The 23,000-nt window shown below is 38.8% G+C and overlaps 1 protein-coding gene across 2 annotated transcripts in view; it reads left to right on the top strand.

Moving 5' to 3' along the window:
• Positions 1–23,000, top strand: part of LOC107731908 (insulin receptor substrate 1-B) — a 48,962-nt gene that overhangs the window by 19,247 nt on the left and 6,715 nt on the right. Inside the window, exons 3-4 of one of the 2 annotated variants that reach the window (XM_016543108.1) lie at positions 905–4,282; positions 20,005–20,061. In XM_016543108.1, coding sequence (XP_016398594.1) covers positions 905–4,282; positions 20,005–20,060 — 3,434 coding nt within the window. In that variant the 3' untranslated portion in view covers position 20,061. The remainder of the gene's footprint in view (positions 1–904; positions 4,283–20,004; positions 20,062–23,000) is intronic. The other variant, XM_016543109.1, reaches the window with a different exon arrangement.

Here is a 23,000-nt window from a genome sequence, read left to right as displayed (position 1 = left end):
AAACTGGCTGCGTGTTTTCTTTTCAGCTTTTCTGAGCTGGCAGACACGCCAGAAGCCTAACTAAAAGCAAAAAAAGTTAAAAAAAGTGAACATTTCATCCGATGTCCCCTTTAAAGTGATAGTTCACCCAAAAATGAAAATTCTGTCATTAATTACTCACCCTCATGTCATTCCAAACCCGTAAGACATTTGTTCATCTTTGGAACACAAATTAAGATATTTCTGATGAAATCCGAGAGCTTTCTGACCTTGCATAGACAGCAACAGAACTACCACGTTCAAAGCCCAGAAACGTAAGAACATCGTTAAAATAGTATACGTGACATCAGTGGTTCAACCGTAATTTTATGAAGTTATGAGAATTATTTTTATGCACAAAGAAAACAAAAATAACTTTATTCAACAATTCTTCTCTTGTGCCTCAATCTCCAGTATCAGTCAAGCAGAGGAATGCACACGCATGCATTGTGGTACTCTCGTGAATGGTGGTGGAGACTGATGTGGAAGAGAATAATTGTTGAATAAAGTCATTATTTTTGTTTTCTTTGCACACAAAAAGTGTTCTTGTAGCTTCATAAAGTTACAGTTGAACCACTGATGTCATATGGACTATTTTAACGATGTCCTACATTTCTGGGCTTTGAACATGGTAGTTCTGATGCTGTCTATGCAGGATCAGAAAGCTCTCAGATTTCATCAAAATATATTAATTTGTGTTCCGAAGATGAACAAAGGTCTTATGGGTTTGGAACGACATGAGGGTGAGTAATTAATGGCAGAATTTTCATTTTTGGAAAAACTATTCCTTTAAGATGTGCTTACTTTCGGTTTATTTGATGGATTGCTAAATTTACCTTGTGGTGTAAGGTTATACTGACATGTTTGTTTGTTTTCCTCTCTGTAGGTAAAGCACTCTGTGACAGTGCAAATGGGGGAGACTATGGATTACCATCCCCTGGTCCTGCCTTCAAGGAAGTCTGGCAAGTAAAAGTTTGGCCTAAAGGTCTGGGCCAAGCCAAGAACCTTGTTGGCATCTACCGGCTCTGCCTGACTGAAAAGACAGTCAACTTTGTCAAGCTGAACTCTGATGCAGCCGCTGTCGTGCTCCAGCTGATGAATGTGAGGCGTTGTGGTCATTCTGAAAACTACTTCTTCGTGGAGGTGGGTCGCTCTGCAGTAACTGGCCCTGGAGAGTTTTGGATGCAAGTGGAAGACTCTGTGGTAGCACAGAATATGCATGAGACTCTGCTGGAAGCCATGAAGGCTCTGAGTGAGGAGTTTCGCCAACGTAGCAAGTCTCAGTCAGCTGCCGCTGGAGCGGGAGGTGGCACCACTGCATCAAATCCTATTAGTGTTCCATCTCGACGGCATCACCCCAATCCTCCACCCAGTCAGGTTGGATTCACAAGACGTCCACGGACTGAACCACCTGGGACTACCGGAGGATGTAATAGCACTTCTCCAACTTCTCGCCACAGCTTTCCACGAACTCGAACATCCAATGATGGTGGAAAAGTTGATGATGGAGGTGGTGCAACAACTGGAGGGATTGCATCATGCTCAAATCCCACGACTAATGGGTCATGTTCTAATACCCCTATACTGAGATCAATATCTGTTCGTGCACCAACCCCAGTCAAAGCACAGCATGCACTAATGAGATCCACCTCAACCCCTGCTCCTTCAACTGCACCAAGCCTGCCTTCTGGCTCAGGACATGGATCTGAGTTTTGTGCAGTAGGAACTGGGACAAGCAGCAGTGGTGGGGGTAGTAATGGTAACATGTACAGTCAAATACCTCTCCGACAGCCCTCTGTCTCTGGTTCTCTTAGCGACTATGGTTCCTCAGATGAATACGGCTCCAGCCCTGGAGAGCATTCTCTGCTAACCCCAACAATGCAGGCAGAGTCTGCAGGCAGCTCAGGTGGGCATTCTGTTGGGGATGAAGCATCCAACTACATCCTAATGAGTCAGAGAGGAGCATCCAAACCTCAGCCAGGCCAAAATGCATTGCCACAAACCAGGAGAGTTCTGAGGCGCTCCTCTAGCAGAGAATGTGAAGCAGAGCGCAGGATAATGAGTAAGCGGGCCTCCCTGCCACCCATGACCTTAGAGAGACTTGCACCACACCGTCGAGCTGGGGAAGAAGCTGTTGAAGAGGATGACTATGCAATTATGACTCACAGCACCACCAGCCGAGAATCCTTTGGATCAAAGCAGGATTCTGGAGTGGCAGCAAGTGCAACAGGCTACTTGGAGGTAGCTGCGGAGCCTAAAGGTGATGCTGGTAGCGGTGAAACAGGTGTCCCTGATGTCATTGGAGGAGCTAATGGAGCAATGGATAATGGCTACATGTCCATGTTGCCAGGAGTTACAGCATCCCCAGTATCCATTTTTCATTCCCTCTCAGTAACAATTTCAGATCCAGACTCAAAATCTGCTGATGACTACATGGCCATGACCCCCAATAATAGCATTTCACCCCCACGGCAGATCCGTCCACCACCTTCTGGCACAGATGGCTACATGATGATGTCTCCCAATAGTAGCTGTTCACCAGACCAACGAGGGGTCCCTACTGTCTGGATTGGCAGCAGCAGTGCTGACAGCCGAACTGGCAGTGACTACATGAATATGTCACCTATCAGCGCCCGCTCTGCCAGTAGTACCCCGCCACCAGCTGAGCCCCATACTCCATCTGACCAGCATTCTCAGCAGCCTCCACCTAAGATGGTATATTCCTACTATTCTCTACCCCGCTCCTACAAACATAATACTTCAACACACTTTGGGGAAGGGCCAGGAAGAGGGAAGCATTTGGTTAATGGTGGTAGAGGTCTGGGTGGTGGTAGGGGGCTTATTAATAGCAAGGCTAAGTATCAGGAACCCCCTGTTGGCCGACATCTGTCCCTTTCATCGTCCTCATACTCCTCCAGTTCTGCTAGCAGTGAGAGCCTAGGTGAAGGTGAAGAAAAGACTGTCAAAGTGACAGGAGGAGCAGCAACATGTACTACTGCAAAGGATGCTGAGCAAGGATCCTTGCAGCAAAGGCAAGGGTCTGGAATGGTAAAGCAAGGACATCCTGGTCAGAGGGGCAGGCCTGTTAGCCTGTTTGTGGATGTCTCTAAAGCCAACACTTTACCCAGAGTCCGTGAGACACCCCTTCCTCCTGAGCCTAAGAGCCCTGGGGAGTATGTCAGTATTGAGTTCAAGGGTGAGAGGAACCTAAAGGCAGGAGGTAATGGAACCAGTGGATTTCGGCAAGATGCTTCTCTTCCACCCAGTACCCACCGCAACTTACCCAGGCCTACCTCTTGTGTCGCTGGGTTCTTGCCTTTCTCGCATATCTCCTCCACCCCTATCCCTCCATCAACTGCCTCTGAGTATGTCAATATGGAGCTAGGAGTTTCACCATCCCCCTCGCCCATCTCCCTCACATCGCTTGGATTTCCACCATTCCCCACCCCTCCTGTCACACCTGCAGCAGCCCCTAAAGCTTATGATGAGCACAGATCGACAGTTCTAAATGACGATGATGAAGAGAGTGAGATGGGACATAGAAAAATCAGGCAGGTATCAGTACCAAAGCAAGGAGACTCACCCCCAGCCTGTGGTGACTACACAAAGATGGCCTTTAGCCTGAACTCAGGCAGCACGTTAAGTTGTACATCACCAAAAGCCTCTTTGCCAGACCAGCCTGAGTCAGTAGTTCCAGCCCTAGGTTTGGGACTAGGACTAGACTTTCCACTTGCCAAAATCCCAAACCCAGATCACGGGGCTAAAGTAATCAGAGCAGATCCTCAAGGTCGTCGACGCCACTGCTCTGAAACATTCCAAGCTCCTTCCTCACTTCTTTCTTGCTCTGCATCAACATCTTCCTCTGCATTCCCTGATCACACCCAAGTTACAGCCCGTCGGCATGGTTTTGAGGGTATGCTTCGAGGGAACAGTGGCTCAGCAGACATCTCATCTCAGTACATCAATCCTGGACTACCCAGTCTATCTGTTTCACAGACATCCTCCATGGAACAGGGCCTCAATTACATAGACTTGGACCTGGCTAACAAGGAAAGCTCCCATACTGCCACAGATGAGCAAGCAACTGTCCACACACCTGTTGCCCGTATCTTTTCCTCTGTGCTGGGTGGAGGAGCAGCAGGGGGCTCTGTAGGAACTGGAGGTTCAGGTGGTAGTGCTTCAAACCTCAACATGTACGCTAGCATTGACTTCTACAAGTCAGAGGAGCTACGGACACACCAAGGTAGCAGCAAAGATGGTACAGGTAAGATCAACTCTAATCTCTAAATGAGTTTAGTCTAAAAAGTATAAAATCCTGAATCTCACATACAATCTAAGTTTTAATCATATCTTCAGCAAACTGAACATATTGTATGTCATACAATTGAGTGCATAAGTACTCCTTTTGCCTCCTCAGGTTATAAATCGCTTGCAGAAAAGATCAATCTTAGTTTTATTTAGCACTGCTCTTCAGAATATTTCATAGGATATTTTTCACAAGACAAACAAGACAAAAAAAATAACATTTTACACAACCTTCTTGTTTAAAAGTTCACACCTCCTTGGTTTTTAGTAAACAAAATTTTTAATTTCAACTTTTTCAAAGGATCATTTGTGTAAAATCTGTTATTATTTTGTCTTGTGGAATATGAAAATAAATTATGTGAAGTGGCTTAATCATTGAGGAAAGTAATACATAAAAATGCTATTTTAATGATCTCTCTTATTTTTAATAAATGAAAAACATCTTGGAGATTCTGCAAGGGGTATGCAAACTTATATACGCAACTGTAATATATTATCACCCCATTAATGCAACTATTAATGTGACAGAATTATGCCTGGTTTCTTGTGTGGCTGTTTTTACACTGTTTTTATTTCAGCTTTAGTTCCACTTTAGTCAATAACAGGTTGCGATGATACACTGGAAACAGAGTACAGCCTGTTCCATAACAAAACTTTATGAGGCCATGGTTCACTTTTGTTCTTTATTCATATCCACCTGGTGCCTCTAGATACAGGAGCCACCTGTCTGTCAGGCAATACAATGCCAACCATACTGATCAGAGAGCCATGGAAAGTTCCCTTTCGCAAATCTCATAACCATTGGTTTTGTCTGCCGCCTCTGTCATTCCCTGGGATCCTAAATTTGATTTACCATTTTAAATGTATTTTAGAAATTTCCAGTGTTTATCTTTGAGCTTAAACATTAAAGCGTCCTCAATAGTTATGTATATAGAAGGGTTACAGTGACCGGGTAAATGGCTAAATACAGTCTTTTCATTCTGTTTGAGTTACCGTCTTTTTGAGTTCCCACTGTGTGCTTTTAAATGCACAAATGGGTTTGTGGCTAGATTCGGGTTTGCCATTCAGTGATGGGATGTTTGCATAAATTGTCTTTTTGTACAAATAGTGACAGAGCAGGCTAACCACATATGTCTGAAGCTTCGTGTTCAGTTTATGTTATGCAGGAAAACAGTGACTCTTGTGGAATAAGAGAAAGCTTACAGTGGTTGTTTGTAGAAATCTCTGATCTGACTATCGCTCTCTTATTTTCTTGCTAAAATGCTGATGGCCTGGATTTGGTGCCTGCTTTTAAATCAAATGATAAGATTATCACAGAGTGTAGAGTTGAATTGAAAACTAGCCTAGAGAATGAAGAGAGAAAGATATGGGCTTATTTTTGAAGCACTAAGTGGGTGAGCGAGTCTTTTGCAGTTAGTGTACAGCATGGCATCGGCGCTGGGGGGGAATGAGGCGAGCTGGCTGTGAATGTTGAGAAGGGGCCAACACTGCGCTGGCCCAGCGTGGTCACAAACCGCAAACCTCCCTTTTCTTCATGTAATAAATTATCCTTTTGTTCGTGGCTTTCCTCCCTGGCTGCGGTGTATGTGTATGTGTTTGTGTGTCTGTGCCCTTGCATGTGTGTTTCAGCTCCAGTAGGCTTGAACTCATCGCTCCCTTGCTCCGTTTTTTTCCCTTGCGTTTTAATAAAATGTTTCTGTCCGAGTAGAGTAAGCCCACCCTCCTTCAATCTGAGAAAGGATTAAAGCAAGTGAGAGGAGGAAGGAGAGAAAGTACAAGGGTGAGAAAGAGATGGCACAATGGGAGTGAAAGAAAGAAAGTGAGATACAGACAGGCAGTATGCGAAAGGCAGATGGAGAAAAGATGGGAAGAGGGAAAGAAAGTGAGAGACAGTCGAGAGAAACTTAGAGTTGGATCAGGTTTTCATGTTTGGTGGGAGTTGAGGAAATCGTACGAACATTTCTGGGTTCATTTGTTATGGGTTTCTGTGCTTTTGGGGAACAACGAGGAAAGCAGTTTCCCTGGCTAAACTTCAGATTGGATCTCACTGGCCACATCCAAACTCCCACTAGCAGTCAAGGGAAAGAAAATAGAGAATGAGATGAATTAGAGGTTGCGATATTGGAAGAAATGGAAGGAAAGTGGTGGGAGAGAAAGTTGAGGGTGAAAGAAATGGCAGATGAATGCCTGAGAAATATAATGTCTCTGACTTAGGATGGTATATAGAAGAGTCTTTTTCTTGTTTGTGCATTAGAGGGAACGTAACCTCCTATCAGCAAGACAGCCACTTAATATATGCAGCTTTAAGTCTCTCAAACACACACCTACATACTCGTACACACGCTGAGACAGTTTGAAGCTCTGGCAGGGCTTCTCTTCTTGCTGTGTGGTAGTGCCACGTGTATCTCAGTCTGCCGTAGAGAGCAGTGGATTTAGACCAGCGCAGCTACTGACACAGAGGGAGGTGAATTCCTCTGCTGTGCCAGTGTGTTAACAAGAGAGAGTGAGAAAGATCATTCATCCATATCACAACCACAAGACAACGTTTACCTAAATGGAGAGTTATGGGTGAAGTGAAGCTGAGGTAATTTTTGAATCTCTTAATCCCACACACAAATACCCATAACCACATAATACAACACAGAGACTCTTCAGCAATTTTGTAACTGTCTCCTACACTGATATTGTTGGGTAATAGTGGCTTTTTTTTACTATACTCATGGGGATTTTGCTTAACTGGATCATAGTTTATATTTCCACCACAGTCTGCACACGTTCAGACACACATCCATTTATTCAAAGAATGTCATCCGTTGTGCACTTATGCGCCCTAAAACCTATGCGTACTTGTAAATGCTACTCTTGGACTTAATTTATGCTTTGCATTGACAAAGTGCATGCACACCCAACCACATCTGGCTATACTGATTTTGAGAGGCCGGAATATTTAAAGCGATTTTATAGATTTAGTACACGTTAACAACAACTGTGGTATAATGTTGATTAACACAGACTATTTTGTGTACCTGTCCCTCATTTTATTAATTTATGCAGAAATAGGGTGAGGCACTTACAGTGGCAGTAAGGGGGCAATTCGTATATGTTAAAGTACTCGCTTTTTTAAAGATGTGACCACAAAATGTAAACAATGCATATTAACATGTTTTTATTGCAAAAAAAACTTTGTAAACACACAACAACACCCAATTTTGTTGGCATGACAGCGTAATTCCTAAAACCTGAAAACAACTTTACAGCTCAACAGGAGAATTAATCGAAATATATTTATAAAATTATAAGCTTCACATCTTTAAGATTCACAATTTTTCACAATTTTGCTTAATCCTTGCTGAATAAAAGTATTAATTTCTTTAAAAAAACTGACCCCACACTTTTGAACAATAGTGTATATATTTTCAGCATAATGCCACTAATGCTGTCAATTTATCGTAACTTCTACTATTGAGCATGCAATATTCCTTTGAATAACTTATAATACCACTTTCACAAACACTGATTCTTAACACTACACACCAGACACTGATCCAGAAATCTGCCTATGTTTTTTCCTCTCAGTTCTGCATTGGAAACTGTCAGTGATACTTCAGCTAAATGTATAAATGCATGGAATGGCCGTGTTTTTGAATCTTACAACTGACTCACTCAATTCTTACCAGTATGTTTATCACTGTCAACATTTTCCAAGTTTATTTATAGCATCCCATATACATGAACTGTGTTCCTACACATAACTGATAATCTCGTCTGTAATGATTAGTTTATTATTACTGAGAGCTGTCGTAATATTGTCACGGTGCGTGCGGGGAGATGAAGCGAGGACTCAGTTGCAGGAGAAATGGTTATTTATTTTAATAATAAAAATGAAACAAAAACAAACTCAAACCACCCCGAAGGGGAAAAACAGACAGGCAGGCCTAAAGCTGCACACATGCAGACACGAAACACACACAATGAGAAATGACGGATCAGCACAGGATGACAGACACCAGGAGAATAAATAGGAACCAAACGAGGAGGCTAACGAGGGAGACACAGGTGGAGCAACTAAAACAATAACGAGGTAACAAGATGGGAGGGGCAAGACAATAGACAGGAGAGAGCACATGGCAACAGACAACACAAGCCATGTGCTCACTGAACACAGTCATCTGGTGGCCCTCCTGGGCACACTCGCTGAAGACTGTGACAAATATTCAGTCAGTAAAGACTGAATCAGAGCTCCAGAATCCCAGTAGTCCTGAAGGACTAAATCTGTTTGTAGCTGGTTTGATAGCGGTCAGCCAGAAAGCGAGCGCGAGAGACGGTAAGTGTGTGTATACATGAGAGAAAGGGAGGTGGAAAGAAAGACATAGCGAGAGACGGAGAGGGATTAAAGTTGACATGTAGGTAATCTGTAGTAATTTATGCACGTCCATGGGGTGGAGTAATGTATGGTCCCACAGGATTCGATGTCCCAACAAACCCTGTGGAGTTGGAGAGTGGACAAGCGAATGCGCCAGCAGATCTTCTGGAACACGCAGTTCCTACTGAATAATCCGAATAGGATTATATGCTACTCAGACAGCTGTAAAACTGCTTTGACGCAAAAGCTGTTGCGCATCGGAAAGAGGAATTTTGTATTTTATTTCATTATATACTGTATGACTGTGATTTCACTGAACTCTGTGAGGTGCCCTAGGTTTATAGTTAGTCTGATTAATTTTAGCTAAAACGTACTATATTTTGTAGCTATAGTTGTTAAGTAGCACTGGTCCAGGAGGGCAGAAAGTAGGACGGTAATATTGGATGTCCTTGTAGAACAGATGTAGCTGAGAGAGATGAACAAAGGTGTGTTTCTGTAGAAAAGCCTACACCTGGGCTCTATAGCTGCTCTTTTCCTCAGGGCTGTGCTGATATCAGCATCGATAGCCTGAGAAAATATGGGTTAGTTGTAGATTTGAATACTTTGAAATTTGAATAGCAAGGTGAATGGGAATTTGAGTGTTGATGTGGGCTGTAGAATAACGGCTTTTAGAACTTGAGGTTTTCTAAAGTACTGTATTTTTTCTATGTTAAAATCATAATTTATTCACCCTTGTGTTGTTCCAAACCCGTATGACGTTCTTTCTTCTGTGTAACACAAAAGGAGATGTTAGACAGAATGTTAGGGACTGACAGCCTCAGTCGCCATTCACTCTCATCTTTTTTCCATTCAATGAAAAAGAATGATGACTGAGGCTGTCATTCTGCCTAACATCGTTTTTGTGTTCAGAAGAAAAGAAATTCATAGAGGTGAGGATAAATGAAGCCAGAACTTTAGTTTTTTTTTTTATCCCTATGTTTTTAACCTTTTTAACCTTTTCATCCATCCAAATGTTTTCTTTTTTTTTTTTTTGAAGCAATGAATACTTTTATTCCGCAAGGATGCATTAATTATGACAGTACAAAAAAGACATTTATAATGTTACAGTACAGACCTTTTAATAAAATAATTTAAAAAATAAATAAATAAAAGTTAAGCATCACAACTGTTTTCTTGATAATTACAAGTTTCTTAATGGGCAAATCAGCATATTAGAATGACTTCTGAAGAATCATGTGACACTGAAGACTGATGTAATGATGCTGAAAATTTAGCAGTGCCATCAAAGGAATAAATTACACTAAATTACATTACATTAAATTGTAATTTTGTTTGTTACTACTGTTGGTGCAGAAATGACACACTTGAGATTTAAATACTGAATTAGCTGTTTGTGCATGTGAGTGAAGTGAAAGGGCTCAACAATCCTAATTCAAAAGACGAAAGCTTCAAATCTCCTTACAGTCCAGGTGTGAGTCTGTGTGTGCCTGCAAGTGTGTGTTTCTGTATATCTGGTGCCTGCTTGTCCAGCTCTCTGAATGGAGCTGTTATGTTTGGGTTTTAATGATTAGAGACTGAACATTCTGACGAAGGATTTAGATTTAAGAACTGTTGATGTGCCTTACAAAACCTACAACGCTATCCCTCATCAGTCTATAGACCATCACACAGGTGTCTGTGTGTGTGTGTGTGTGTGTAATATCCTCGGCCGTTTGCTGCAAATAACATTTTAATATATTAAATGCTAACCCACTTTTGCACACATATGCGCTTAGTTAACAAAATAAACTGCCAATGGAAAATTCTTCTAAACATTCATTAATCTTAGTTAATTTCAATATTTAATAACACGTTGTTAAAATCAAAAGTTGCTACTGTACTCTACTATATATATATATATATATATATATATATATATGTTTATATTCCAGTGATGTGGTTATGTAATATTTGTCTATGTACTATTGCATCTGCTCAGACAGTGATTACATCAAAATTGCTACATCTGTCAGTAATACTGACCCCGCTCCACCTGCAGCTATACCCACAATCCTTAGAGGCTAGGTGCTACGGCCCTCCCCACCCGCTCCACCCGCTCGTCTGCTTTGTGCCTCCGCTTGCCTGTTCGGCAGGCCTGCTTAACTCAGCAGAAGTGATTGTAGAGTTGCAGTTTTTTAACAGAATAAAACGAACAGGGTAGAATCTAAACCCGCACACACAGATTGTGCAAAGTGTGTGATGCGTGCCCAGCAGTAAATGTATTATACAAGTGCCCAGCTGTGAGTTTATTGCACGGGGTTTGTGTGTGTGTGTGTGTGTGTGTGTGTGTGAGAGAGAGTAGCATCAGTTAGAGCCCAGGGCTACTGTCGTTTGACGCTTAATCTCCCATTGACTGCACTGAGAGAGAGGAAATGGGAGGATATCTGTGCGTAAAGGATAAATAGACAACTCAATCCCTATTTTACACTGAGCAAGGGAGGGGGAAAGGGGTTTTGTCATCCATCTATGCAATCCCTCTCTCTCTCTCTCTCTCTCTTTTTTTAATTTCAGGGCTTAACAACAAGTATTATTTCTGCTGACCTCATCGGGTCAGTAGTTCAGATTTCTTTTTGCCAATATTTTCACTGGCCTCACCACAAAAACATTTCATTGTGTTTTTAGGAAAATAATTTGTATATGTGTCAGAATGAAATGCATTTATATTTTTTGTTAAACATTAACATGCTTGCAAAAACAAGTTTGTTTTGTTACAAAATATTTGTTTAAGGCTAAAGCATAATTTTCAATAAAAGCTAGAAATTATACAAACTTTGCCATGTTAATTCAACACTGATGGAATTAAATTTTACTACTACTAAATTTTTTTATGTTGTTAATTTTACTCCAAGGAAATTGTATTTAAAACAGAGCTCGAGTTAGCTTGTAGCTTGTGTTGTAATTCAGGACCTCTACAAAAAAAAAAAGGAAATCGTTTTTATATGCATCAGAACAGATGCATTTATATTGTTTCATTAGAAATTTACTTTTGTTTACAAAAAACTTACAAAAATACGTTTTTTGTAAAAAGAAAAAAAAAAACCTAAGTTCAATCTAACTTTGGTAGTGTTAATTTTACTCCAGGAAATGTATATTTAAATTAGAGTTACAACTTGTGTGTTAATTCATGACTGCTAAATAAAAAAACATGTATTGTAAATTTACAATATATGAAATATTATCGCAAGATATAGTCTGTCTTGAGCGTTGTTTTTAAATCAGCTGACATTTTCAAATCGACCGATCATCATAATCTCAGAGAGGTACAGTACATTTCCATTAAGTGAATGTGTGAGCGTATGTGTTGTGTGTGTGTGAATAATCTCTTTATCTCAGACCTGACAGGGCTCATTCCATTGAGAGTGATGGTGTCAGCTGAAACAGCCAAGACAGAACGATGGGCAGATAAGAAAAGGAAAGGAGGAATAAGGGCGCACGGGTCTGTCGGGGTGTTTTTCTCTCTCTTTCTATTTAGGCTTGATGTTATGGGTACAGGAGTGCGTTAGAAGGACAATGACTGCATCTCTCTCTAAAACCTATGGGCGTGTAGAACATTGAGCATATGTGTGTGTGTGTGTGTGTGTGTTTTTTTGCTGAAACTGGAGTAAACATAGTCTTCTTCAGATCTAGTTTCACAGGTTAAAGGTAAATGGAAAGACCCACTCCCATTACCCATTCCATCCCATGTTAGGGTGTGTGTTCAGTGCTGTTCGTCTTTTCTTAGTTACATCTCTCTTCAGGTCATGGCATTGTTCAGTAAGCACTTCTGTCGAGTTCACACCCTGAGTGAAAAAATACAGTAGATCTCTTACATGCTGCAGTTGTAGACGTAAGTGTGTTTGCATTAGGGACACATTAAAAATGGACTTGTTGGGTGGGTTGAATGAAGGACAAGAAGTGATGTTGACTAATCTCTCTTAAGGAAGCCTGTATAATCCTACTGTTTTCGGGTTCGCACGACCCCAATCAGACGAGTTTCTTACAGGGATTTTAGATAAGACACATTCTTGCAACAGCTAGACAGAGTGCAACAGAATAGAAAACAATGCATTTAAGTCTTTAACTAATATTCATTTGATACACTGCCTTAAAAATGCATAAATGGTTTTAACGTGAATGCTGTTGCAACAAATGTAAAGCACATGCAAGTTTTACAGTGCAAACTATCTAAAAGCTGCAAGAATGATACTTTAATCACCACAGTTAAAAACAGAACAACTAAAAACTATATAGGTAAAACAATCTGATGATTGTGACCTATTCCTAGATTGTATGTACACTACTCTACTGCAAAATACAGAAAAAACAGTAATATTGTGAAATATTCCAAATTAAAATGGTTGTTTTCTTTTTGAATATATTTTAAAATGTAATTGATTTCTGTGTTGTCAAAGCTGAATTTTCAGCATCATTAATCCAGTCTTCAGTGTCACATGGTCCTTCAGAAAGCATTATAATATGCTGATTTGCTGCTCAAAAAAAATCTTATTATTATCAGTTGACAACAGTTGTGCTGCTTAATATTTTTGTGTTTTTTTTCCCCCAATATTATTTGATTATTAGAATGTTCAAAAGAACAGCAGTTTAAATATTAAAAAGCAGTTTAAATATACATTTTTTTTTAAATAGCTGTAATATTTTATACTATATAATTATATTTTACTTATATTTTATATTTAAAAAAATTTTTTTTACATTGTAGATGTCTTTACTGTCACTTTTGGTCAATTTAATGCATACTCGCTGAATAAAAGTATAAATTTCCTTTAAAAAAAACCTCAAAAAATCTTGACCACTGACCACAAACTTTTGAACAGTAGCGTGTGTGGGCCTATTTTGCACCAAAGGTTGTTCTTCCATTAAAGGTGTTCTTGCAGGAACAAACTGATTCAGCAGTCAATGGGATTTCAGCAGTGAGCTGGAAAATCAGTCTCTTCTCTTTATATTTTCTTAATCTTGTTAAATGGCTTAAAGCATTGTTTAGACTTCCGGTCTTAGATTATTTGTGTTTGTGTGTCTGAGTGTGGCTTTAAAGGTCTATAAAAGAGCACTAATTAGATTATACTCACCTACACAATAAGTGTCATTTAAAAAAACATTGCTACATTTTTTTAAACCCAGTTTTTCCTTTCTCTTCTGTATCAAATGAATCCTGGGAAGTTATTATATACACTATACTCTTTTTTTTCTGAACATTTAATAAGATACATTCATTTTAAAACAATTTCTTTGACTGTGAACATAGCATTCATTTTGTGTCATTTAAGTGCACAAAATTAATGCTAACAGCCTAAGATGCTTATCTAGTCTCTCATCCCGGTCAGGCTGGTCTGTTCTGTTCTGAGGGGTTTTGAGCACTTGTCAACTGATAAAGCTGGGAGAGCAGCTAGGTCAGTGGAAGACCAGCACGGGCAGGCTTTGAAACCAACAAAAACCAGCAAACCATCTTAGGGAGGTTTTTTCAGCAATATGGTTGGAACTTTTTGTTATGAACATTAATATCCCTGTGCAGAAAGTACATTGTGACTCTCTTCTACTTGAGCAGTTTTTAATGTTCTTTTGCAATGTTTGATATTGCTTAATGTTTCTAATTCTGTTTTAGAGTTCAGTTGCTCAATTCTGTCTTTGGCCATGATCGCCCTCCTCAAACGTGTGCTCACCCTCCAGAGATGGGATCTGGCCTCCTCTGCACAAACACACAAATGTAAACACCAAACACATGAGCACACACTATATACTTTTTCTTGCCGTTCAATTCCACTGTTAACTAGGCTTGTGTGTAAAGAGCTTATGGTTACTGGGCCTTTGGGAAATAATACTGATTAAAGTCTGCTAATGAATCATTTTTTCCCATAGTCAGGAGTTTAGTGTGTGTGTGTGAGAGAGAGAGAGAGAGCAAGAAAAGTACTAAAGTACTTATAGTATCACAGAAGAGCATCCAAACTGATCATTTGTAATTAATTTAATAATTTATTACTTTATTATTATTATTATTATTAATAATAATAATTATTATTATTATTATTAAAATGTTTTAATATAGAGTAGATAATATAACAAATAAATATTTCTTATATTATTAAATTTATTATAATATTAACTATTATTGTTGTTAATAATTTTTTAATAATACATTTTTTATTTATTATATGTTGTATTATCTCTTGTATAAAAATAAAATTTTTATAATTTTATAATTTTTATGATTTTCTTTATAAAATGTTATACAGTATATTGTTAAATATATTGTTTGGTTTTATATATTGTTAGATATTGTAGATTTTAGAATGACATTTTTAGAAATTTAATGAATTATTGAATGTTACCGTAATCTTAATTATACCAATCAAAGCCACAATAATCTAACCGTCTAGTATGTGTGCATGCTCATTCATGCAGCTACAGAAGATCAATATGCACAGTTGTACATTGTGGATTTGTTAGACAGTTTCTGTGAGTGTAGCCGTCAAAGACTGGTTTAAGCTTGTTGGGAGCTAAAAGAACAGACTGGGCCTCAGGCTAAATTATGTAACACTCCCATACATTCAATTAACTAAATCAACCTGTCTCTCCCCAGCACTCCAGCCCGAATGTGACAGTCTCACACACTGAAGCTGCTGTTTTCTCAGAACTCTGCTTCTTTGCACAGTTTGCACTGTTCAGAGTGTCAACCTGTCAAAGACTTAAAGGGAAAGATCATCCAACAATGAATTCTGAAACCTCATGCCCGGTTTCCACAAAAATATTAAGCAGCACAAATGTTTTCAACATTGTTAAATGTTTCTCAAGCAGTAAATCAGCATATTAGAATGATTTCTGAAGGATCATGTGACACTAAAGACTAGAGTAATGGATGCTGAATATTCAGCTTTGCCATCATAGGAATAAATTGGATTTATTAGCTATAACCAAAGCTCTTGTTTAGCTTATGTCCAAATTCAAAAATGATGGCAAAACAGTATCGGTTCAAGAGCGTACTTTTGTGTTCCACAGAAACAATAACAGCAAACATGACATGAGGGTAAGCAAATAACAACAGAATTGTCTTTTTTGCCTGAACTATCCCTATAATGATTCTTCACATCATTTTCTGTGTGTTGTTCTACATTCTCTTTCAACCCTTCGCTTCATTTCTCTGCAACTCGTCTTCATTCTCCCCATTCAGCGTTTTATCTCTGTTTCTGTCTCTTTTTCTCAGTTTGCTCTCTTCCTCTCTCTGGTTTGAATATGCAGTGACCGAAAGGCTTGAGGAGTGACGTACAGATGTGCAAAAACATCAGCTAGCTGCTTACTTCATCATGTGCGTCAGCATTGCTCGCCCCTGATTCCTTTCTGCATGCTCTCCATCTTTACACCTCCCCCTCCGTAATTACTGTCCGCGTTCTTTCTAAAAATGACTCGTTTGTGTTTTTGTGTGCATGTTTAGTTTTTTTATTTATTTAAAAGGGAACAGGAAGGCTACATTTTCTCATACGCACAAACGCACACAAACAAACACTCAGACACGCCAACACTGAAGCACACGCAGGGTTTTAAACCTCCAGAGGGATAAATGGCATTGCAGCATCTCATCATCGATAGCGAGATGAGAAAAAGTGGAGATTAAACCCAGTGACCCAGGAGGAGGCACTTTGTGTGTGTGTGTGTGTGTGTGTTTGTGTGCATGTGAGTTCATGTGAAAACAAACACTCAGCACTTTCACATACTATATTAAACATGCCATACCTGGGCTGATTCTGTCTGGTGTGTTTATTTTTTTAATCTGATCTACGTGAGAGCCTCTCTCTTTCTGCTTCTGTGAATGATGTCGGTGTCATTCATCAAGTGTGTATGTATGTCTGTGGGGGTTTGTGTGCTTATCTCTGTGTGTGTTGACAGGTTAAATGCTTCAGGGCTTCTGATATGCTTTATGAGCTACCCTGACAAGACAAAAAAATTCTTGTATAACTTCCCAGTCCCTCTTTCTTTTTTGAGCTCTCTTTTCAATACCAAGCAGCCCCACTTAGTATCACTTAAGCCACACTTTAAAATATGTCTACACTACTGTTCAGAAGTTTGGGGTCAGTAAGTTTAAAAAAAAAAAAAAGAAATGAACTTTTATTCAGCATTAATTGCATAAATTGAATAAACTGATCAAAAGTGCAGAGTCTCTATTTTAAATCTCTATTTCTATTTCAAATAATTGCTGTTCTTTTGAACTTTCTATTCATCAAAAAATCCTGATTTCCTTTATCATGATTTGTGATCAAATATTAAGCAGCACAACTGTTTTAAACATTTATAAAAATAAGAAATGTTTCTTGAGCAGCAAATCAGCATATTACAATGATTTCTGAAGGATCATGTGACACTGAAGACTGGAGAAATGATGCTAAAAATTCAGCTTTGCATCACAGGAATAAATTACATTTTAATATATATTAAAATAAAAAACAATAATTTTAAATTGTAATAATAATTCATAATATTGCTGTATTTTTCATCAAATTAATGCAGCTTAAGAGACCCCAAACCTTTGAATACTAGTGTATGTCATTGCATTAGATTTTTAAAAAAGCAGGCCAAATGCCATTTATTTAAAAAAAATAAATAAATTTGCACATGACACTTGTTTTTATATTTTATTAATTGATGAAATTAGTATAAGTGTGGCTTCAGTGTCCAAATACTTTTTAAAACAAATTCACTATTAGTTTTTTCTTGTACAGCAAAAACAACAACAACAACATCCAGCCATTCATCCATCTGTTTTCCAAGGCGCTTGTCCTGCATAGGCTTGCATGGATGCTGGAGCCTATTTCATCGTCTCTAACCGTAGGCAGGGAAACACCCTGGATGGAGGGTCAGTGAAGTGGCGGAAAGAAGACAGATCGTCTTGGTTGTTCATCCCTCATTTAGAGATGAGGCAGGGATAACTCATTTTTTTTCTGCTCATTAATAAATATTTTCCGCAGCCGGTTGTCCTGTGTGCATGCTGACCAGATTGGCACTTAGCTAAGTTCTTACTGAAGCTCTGCAGAGTAGAGTTACATACAGAGTGAAACCTTAAACTTGCAGGGGAAAGGGGGAATGACAGTGAAAGTGAGAGAGAGGAGGATGATGGGAAGGAAAAAAACTAGAGAAGTAAGCGCCTATTAATAATTAGTCATTTGATCAGGCAACGTTTTGGATCTGTATTTTGACATGGTTTTCAAGGGTTTATTTAGCTATACTTTGGGGACAAATTGAGCTAAATCTGACAAAACCTTCCTTCGGGGTCCTCATTTGGAGAAATGATTAATATATAAACCAAATCATGTTGTTATTCTAAAAATTCAAAAGCTGTTTGGCTTAGCTTTTTGTAGTTGAAACAGATATAAAGCTAAGTAAACTGGCGTGTGAGTGTCTGTGTGTGTGGACGAGGACAAATTCAGTCCAAAGCTGAAGCTCTGAAAGGGCTCAGTCAGCATTGCTCAATAAATATATACCGCCTCCTCTTGAGTCTTCTTAATACCTAGAGCAAAACTCTTCCTAACTGTGAGCACATATTCACATACACATTTTCTTACCTGTCTAAAGAAGGGCATAAAGTACCATCGTCATCTAGTGTTTATATAATATAAAGTTGCGGTCACTTTAGCAAACTGCGGGCAAAAAGGTCCATTGTCAATAGTGTAGCGATGTAGGACACACAGTTACCGTTTTAAACCAAGCAGCTTTCTGTTGGTTTGCTTGGTTAATCCACTTGACCAACTTGAACCCGATACAAAATCTGTGTGGAGAAATCTTTCGTCCTCCCGCAAAATTCCTGATCACATGGATTCCTATTGAAATGGCAGGAATTTGGGTGCGGAAATTCACCCAAATTGTTGTTGTTTTTTTTGTTAATCACTTATATCGGAATCAGATTGGAATTAGCTGACTCCTGGTAACAATTTTGTCCACAAAGTATTTTTAACTTAGCCTGTGTATACAGTACCCTTCAAAAGGTTGGGGTCGGTAAGATTGTTTTTTCATGTTTTTCATGAGCTTGAAATCTCTTATGCTCTCCAAGGCTGCATTTATTCTAATAAAAAATCTCCAAAGCTGCATTTATTTGAATAAAAATACAGTAAAGTACTGTAGTATTGTGAAATATTATTACAATTTAAAATAACTATTTTCTGTTTAATTACATTTTAAATGATAATTTAATCCTGTGATGGCAAAGCTGAATTTTTGCTCCGGTCTTATGTGTCACACAATCCTTTAGAAATCGTGATATTTGATGAGTGAAAAGTTAAAAAGAACAGCATTTTTTTTTTTACATCATGAATGTTTTTATTGTTGCTTTTGTTTAGTTTAATGCATCCTTGCTGAATAAAAATTATTAATTTCTCTATTACAGACCCCACAATTTGAACAGTAGTGTACATACTGTGCAAAAAGCCTTCTTTCTGTGGTAATGCAAAAAGAACTTTTTGCATTTTTGTGATTATTGAAAATCTGTTTTGTTAAAAAATATGTCTGTGTTTCTGTGCTGCATGTGCTAAATGTGCACTAATCGCAGGGACTGTCTCACTGAAACAGCCTGGGGTTAAAGGTCAAGCCCAATGGCACAGCAGTGAGCAGAACTGAGATCTCAGATCACTCACTTCACAAGATACTGAATATGCTGAATGTGAAGGGTATGTGATATATGTAATTTAATTTTAGTGGGCTGCATTGAGATATTTAAGGTAATTATACAGTGATATTATTGCTGTGTTATATTATATAGTATTATGCATGGAGAAAGAGACATTCAAACTATGATTTATGTTGCATGTTTCTGCAAAGACGTTTGGCAAAAAGTGGTTGATCCTGAGGAGCGAGAGAGAGAGGGTACAGATGAGTCAGCAAAGTGTGTTTGTTAGTTTAGTGCTCGTTGTTGGGTTTTCACCAGGCCCTGATGGAAAATGCAGACGTTTTTCACGTTTTCTGTGTTGATTTTAGAGGGAAATCTGCAGCATTTTGTGGTGTGGACTTAGACATGAGTTCAGCAGCGCTCAGAGCTCCACAGTCTTATGAAGAATTTGAGTACGGTATTTATTCAAAAATATGAAATAAATGAAAACTCAAAGGGGTCGTCACAAGCACACAGATTTTCATGTACTTTATATTTTCCAACACACACACACACACACACACACATGCTGATACCTGTTAACAACTACACACACGCTTTAATTAATAAACCCTGATTACTTGCAGGACTTTCCTTCTTCTTGCTTTCCTAAAGTCATTCATTTACTCATTCTCTTGATCTGTGCTCTTTCCTTCAGTGTTAGATATGAGATGGACTTCAACCACATGCTTTCCCGGAAGACATTCTCCATAAAGTTAGTGTGTGTGTGTTGAACTTTCACAGCTGTTGTTTCATGTCAGCGTTGTAAGATCCCATTGAATGGCACACACACACACATACATCCTGGATAAACATAGCATTAGCTGGGTTTCCATCCAAAGTTCCGAATTTAAAGGCAGAGTAAGGGATTTCTGGTAGCCAATGTTTATATTTGAAATCACCAAAACAAACACGCCCCTACCCCAAAAGGGTCTTGCCCCTATTTTGATAGCTCCGCCCCACACATACGTACGCAACCCAGGCAACGATTAGTTCTGTGAAACAAAGCAAAACCAATGTTACACCGTGTCTACGGACGTGAGCGGCGCGGCGCAACAAATCCCCGACAGAAAACTGCTGCCGGGTTCTATTTATGACGTGCTGACACAAATTTCAAATGGTTTTCAACGGTCGTTTGATCGCGTCCAGTGTAGGCAGACTTTAGCTGTTGTAGACACGGTGTTACTCACCTATTGAGAAGAAACAAAGCAACCTCGGCGTCCGATCGCAGGCCTCCGCTCCTTGAGTTCTCTCCAGCGCTGGAAAGCTGATCCGATATTTACACGGGTCCTACTTCTTGCCTTATCGTTCCGCAGACGTTTTCCTCTTTTGTTTTTTATCCGCCATCTCTATCTTTCTGTAGCTCGGCTCGGTTAATGTCCGTCCCATGCACTGAACGCGCTCTCCTCCACATCATGAGTAGACACGCCCCTTATTGCTGATTGGCTACAAGTTTGTTTTGCGATTCGGCCCGAATCAGTTTTTAAAGCGTTTTTGAAAAATCACTTACTCTGCCTTTAACTTTTGCGCAGAATTGGAATATCGCATAAAACATTTGCGAATAAGCACCATTTCCATCCAACAAGTCAAAGAGAACTAAATCGTCACGCCCTGATAAACTGACACTAAATATCACTAAGAAACGTAGGAGAAGCGACTTGCACCTCAGAACGAGCTGATGAAACTAAATAAATGCAGTCATTGGTCGTTTCCATCTCCCATTATTCACATTAACCCTTTTTCACACAAGTCAAAAACCACCTCAAGCAAGCGTAAAAACTTTTTTGTGAATTAAGGGATTTTTCTTCGAAATTCGGCATTTCCATCACTCTTTTCTCTTATGTCAAAATGAGCAAAAAAAAACAGGGTGATGGAAACATAGTGTGACTCTAAAATCTGATGTGAAGCTGGTCAGTGATTGACAACCTCAGCGGATGAAAAGGCAACATCACTCACATACCTGAGCAGAGGAAAAATCAGCATGTCACATCTCTCTCACATACAGGCACTCAGAGGCACACACAGCTGTCCATACATGCTTTCATACACAGGAGGCATTACATACTATATGCCAGAATGCTATTTAAGGCCTCTCATCAGCTTTTCTTTCTTTGTCACTTAAAAAGCGTAAACACATGCCAACAAACTGTTTAACTGTTTTCATTTTTGTATTTATACTGCATTTTTATACATTTATTTATAATGTTTTTTTTTTTGTGGTATAAAAACATATATTTATAAACCACCAAACTTCCTCTATGATGTACACTCTAAAAAATGCTGGGTCGTTTCAACCCAATGTTGGGTCAAATATGGACTAACCCAGCTGTTGGGTTACATTTTTAAATTAAAGTTTTAACCCAAACGTTGGGTTAGTCCATATTTGACCCAAAGTTGGGTTGAAACAACCCAGCATTTTTTAGAGTGTATGATGTAATTATATTTAGTTACATTTAAATTACCATTCAAAGTTTGGGGTTTTTAAGATTTGTAATGTTTTTGAAAGTGGTCTCTTATGCTCACCAAACTTAATTTATTTGATCAAAAATACAGTAAAAACAGTAATTTTGTGAAATATTATTACAAACCGAAATAACTGTTTTCTATTTGAATATATTTTAAAATGTAATTTATTCCTGTGATGGCAAAGTTGAATTTCCAGCAGCCACTACTTCAGTCTTCATGTAACTTGATATTTCATAAAGCATTCTAATATGCTGATTTGCTGCTCAAGAAACATTTCTTATAATAATCAATGTTGAAAACAATTATGCTGCTTAATATTTTCGTGAAAACTGTGATTCATTTTTTAATGATACTCTTTGAAAGTGGAAATAGAAATCTTTTGTAACATTACAATTGTATTTAATACAATTTTTTAAAGGTATTAATACAGACACCAAACTTTTAAACCTTATTTATGTTTAACTTTATTTAAAGGGGTCCTATTATGCTTTTTCAACTTCAGTTAGTCTGTAATGTTGCTGTTTGAGCATAAAAAAGATCTGCAAAGTTACAAAGCTCAAAGTCCAATTCAAAAGGAGATATTTTATTTAACAGAAATCACTTTTCAAAAACTACTACAACGAATGACTCGTTTGGACTACAACACATATTTTCCGGGATTTGTGATATCACAAAGATCGACGAATGGGACGAGACCTGGCTGAGCTGCACTAGAGAAGGCAACGAGTGTTATCACTATGTCAGAGACACGCTAGCTTTCCCAAGGCAGACGAACTTAGAGTGGTTACAATCATCCGGGTTTAAATCGCGCTCAAATTGATTTGATTTTGATGCAATATTTACACTGAAGCTGGCAGGCGGCTATGGTAAGGGGAGTGACATTTCCCGACCCGGCGCCGAGTGCTGCCAATCACAACACACACTGGCCCAGCTAACCAATCACAACACATTTCGTATTTCAGAAGGCGGGACTTCACTTGATACAGGAACTATTCGAGCCGTTCATGCCAGACTGGGGAGAGAGGTGTTGTAATAATGTAAAATATCTGAAAAATTATGTGTTTTTCGAACAACCTAGTATGACAGCCTGTTCTAGTACACCCCCAAAACAAAATCAAGACTTTGAAAAAGAGCATAATAGGACCCCTTTAAATGTTTACAATCCATGTGAGATCATTTTAATGGACT

This window comes from Sinocyclocheilus rhinocerous, unplaced genomic scaffold (genome assembly GCF_001515625.1).
Source record: "Sinocyclocheilus rhinocerous isolate Xijiao unplaced genomic scaffold, SAMN03320098_v1.1 scaffold1841, whole genome shotgun sequence".
NCBI classification, from domain to species: Eukaryota; Metazoa; Chordata; class Actinopteri; order Cypriniformes; family Cyprinidae; genus Sinocyclocheilus; species Sinocyclocheilus rhinocerous.
Note: the sequence above shows the minus strand (reverse complement) of the source record. Positions and strands in the feature narration are given on the sequence as shown.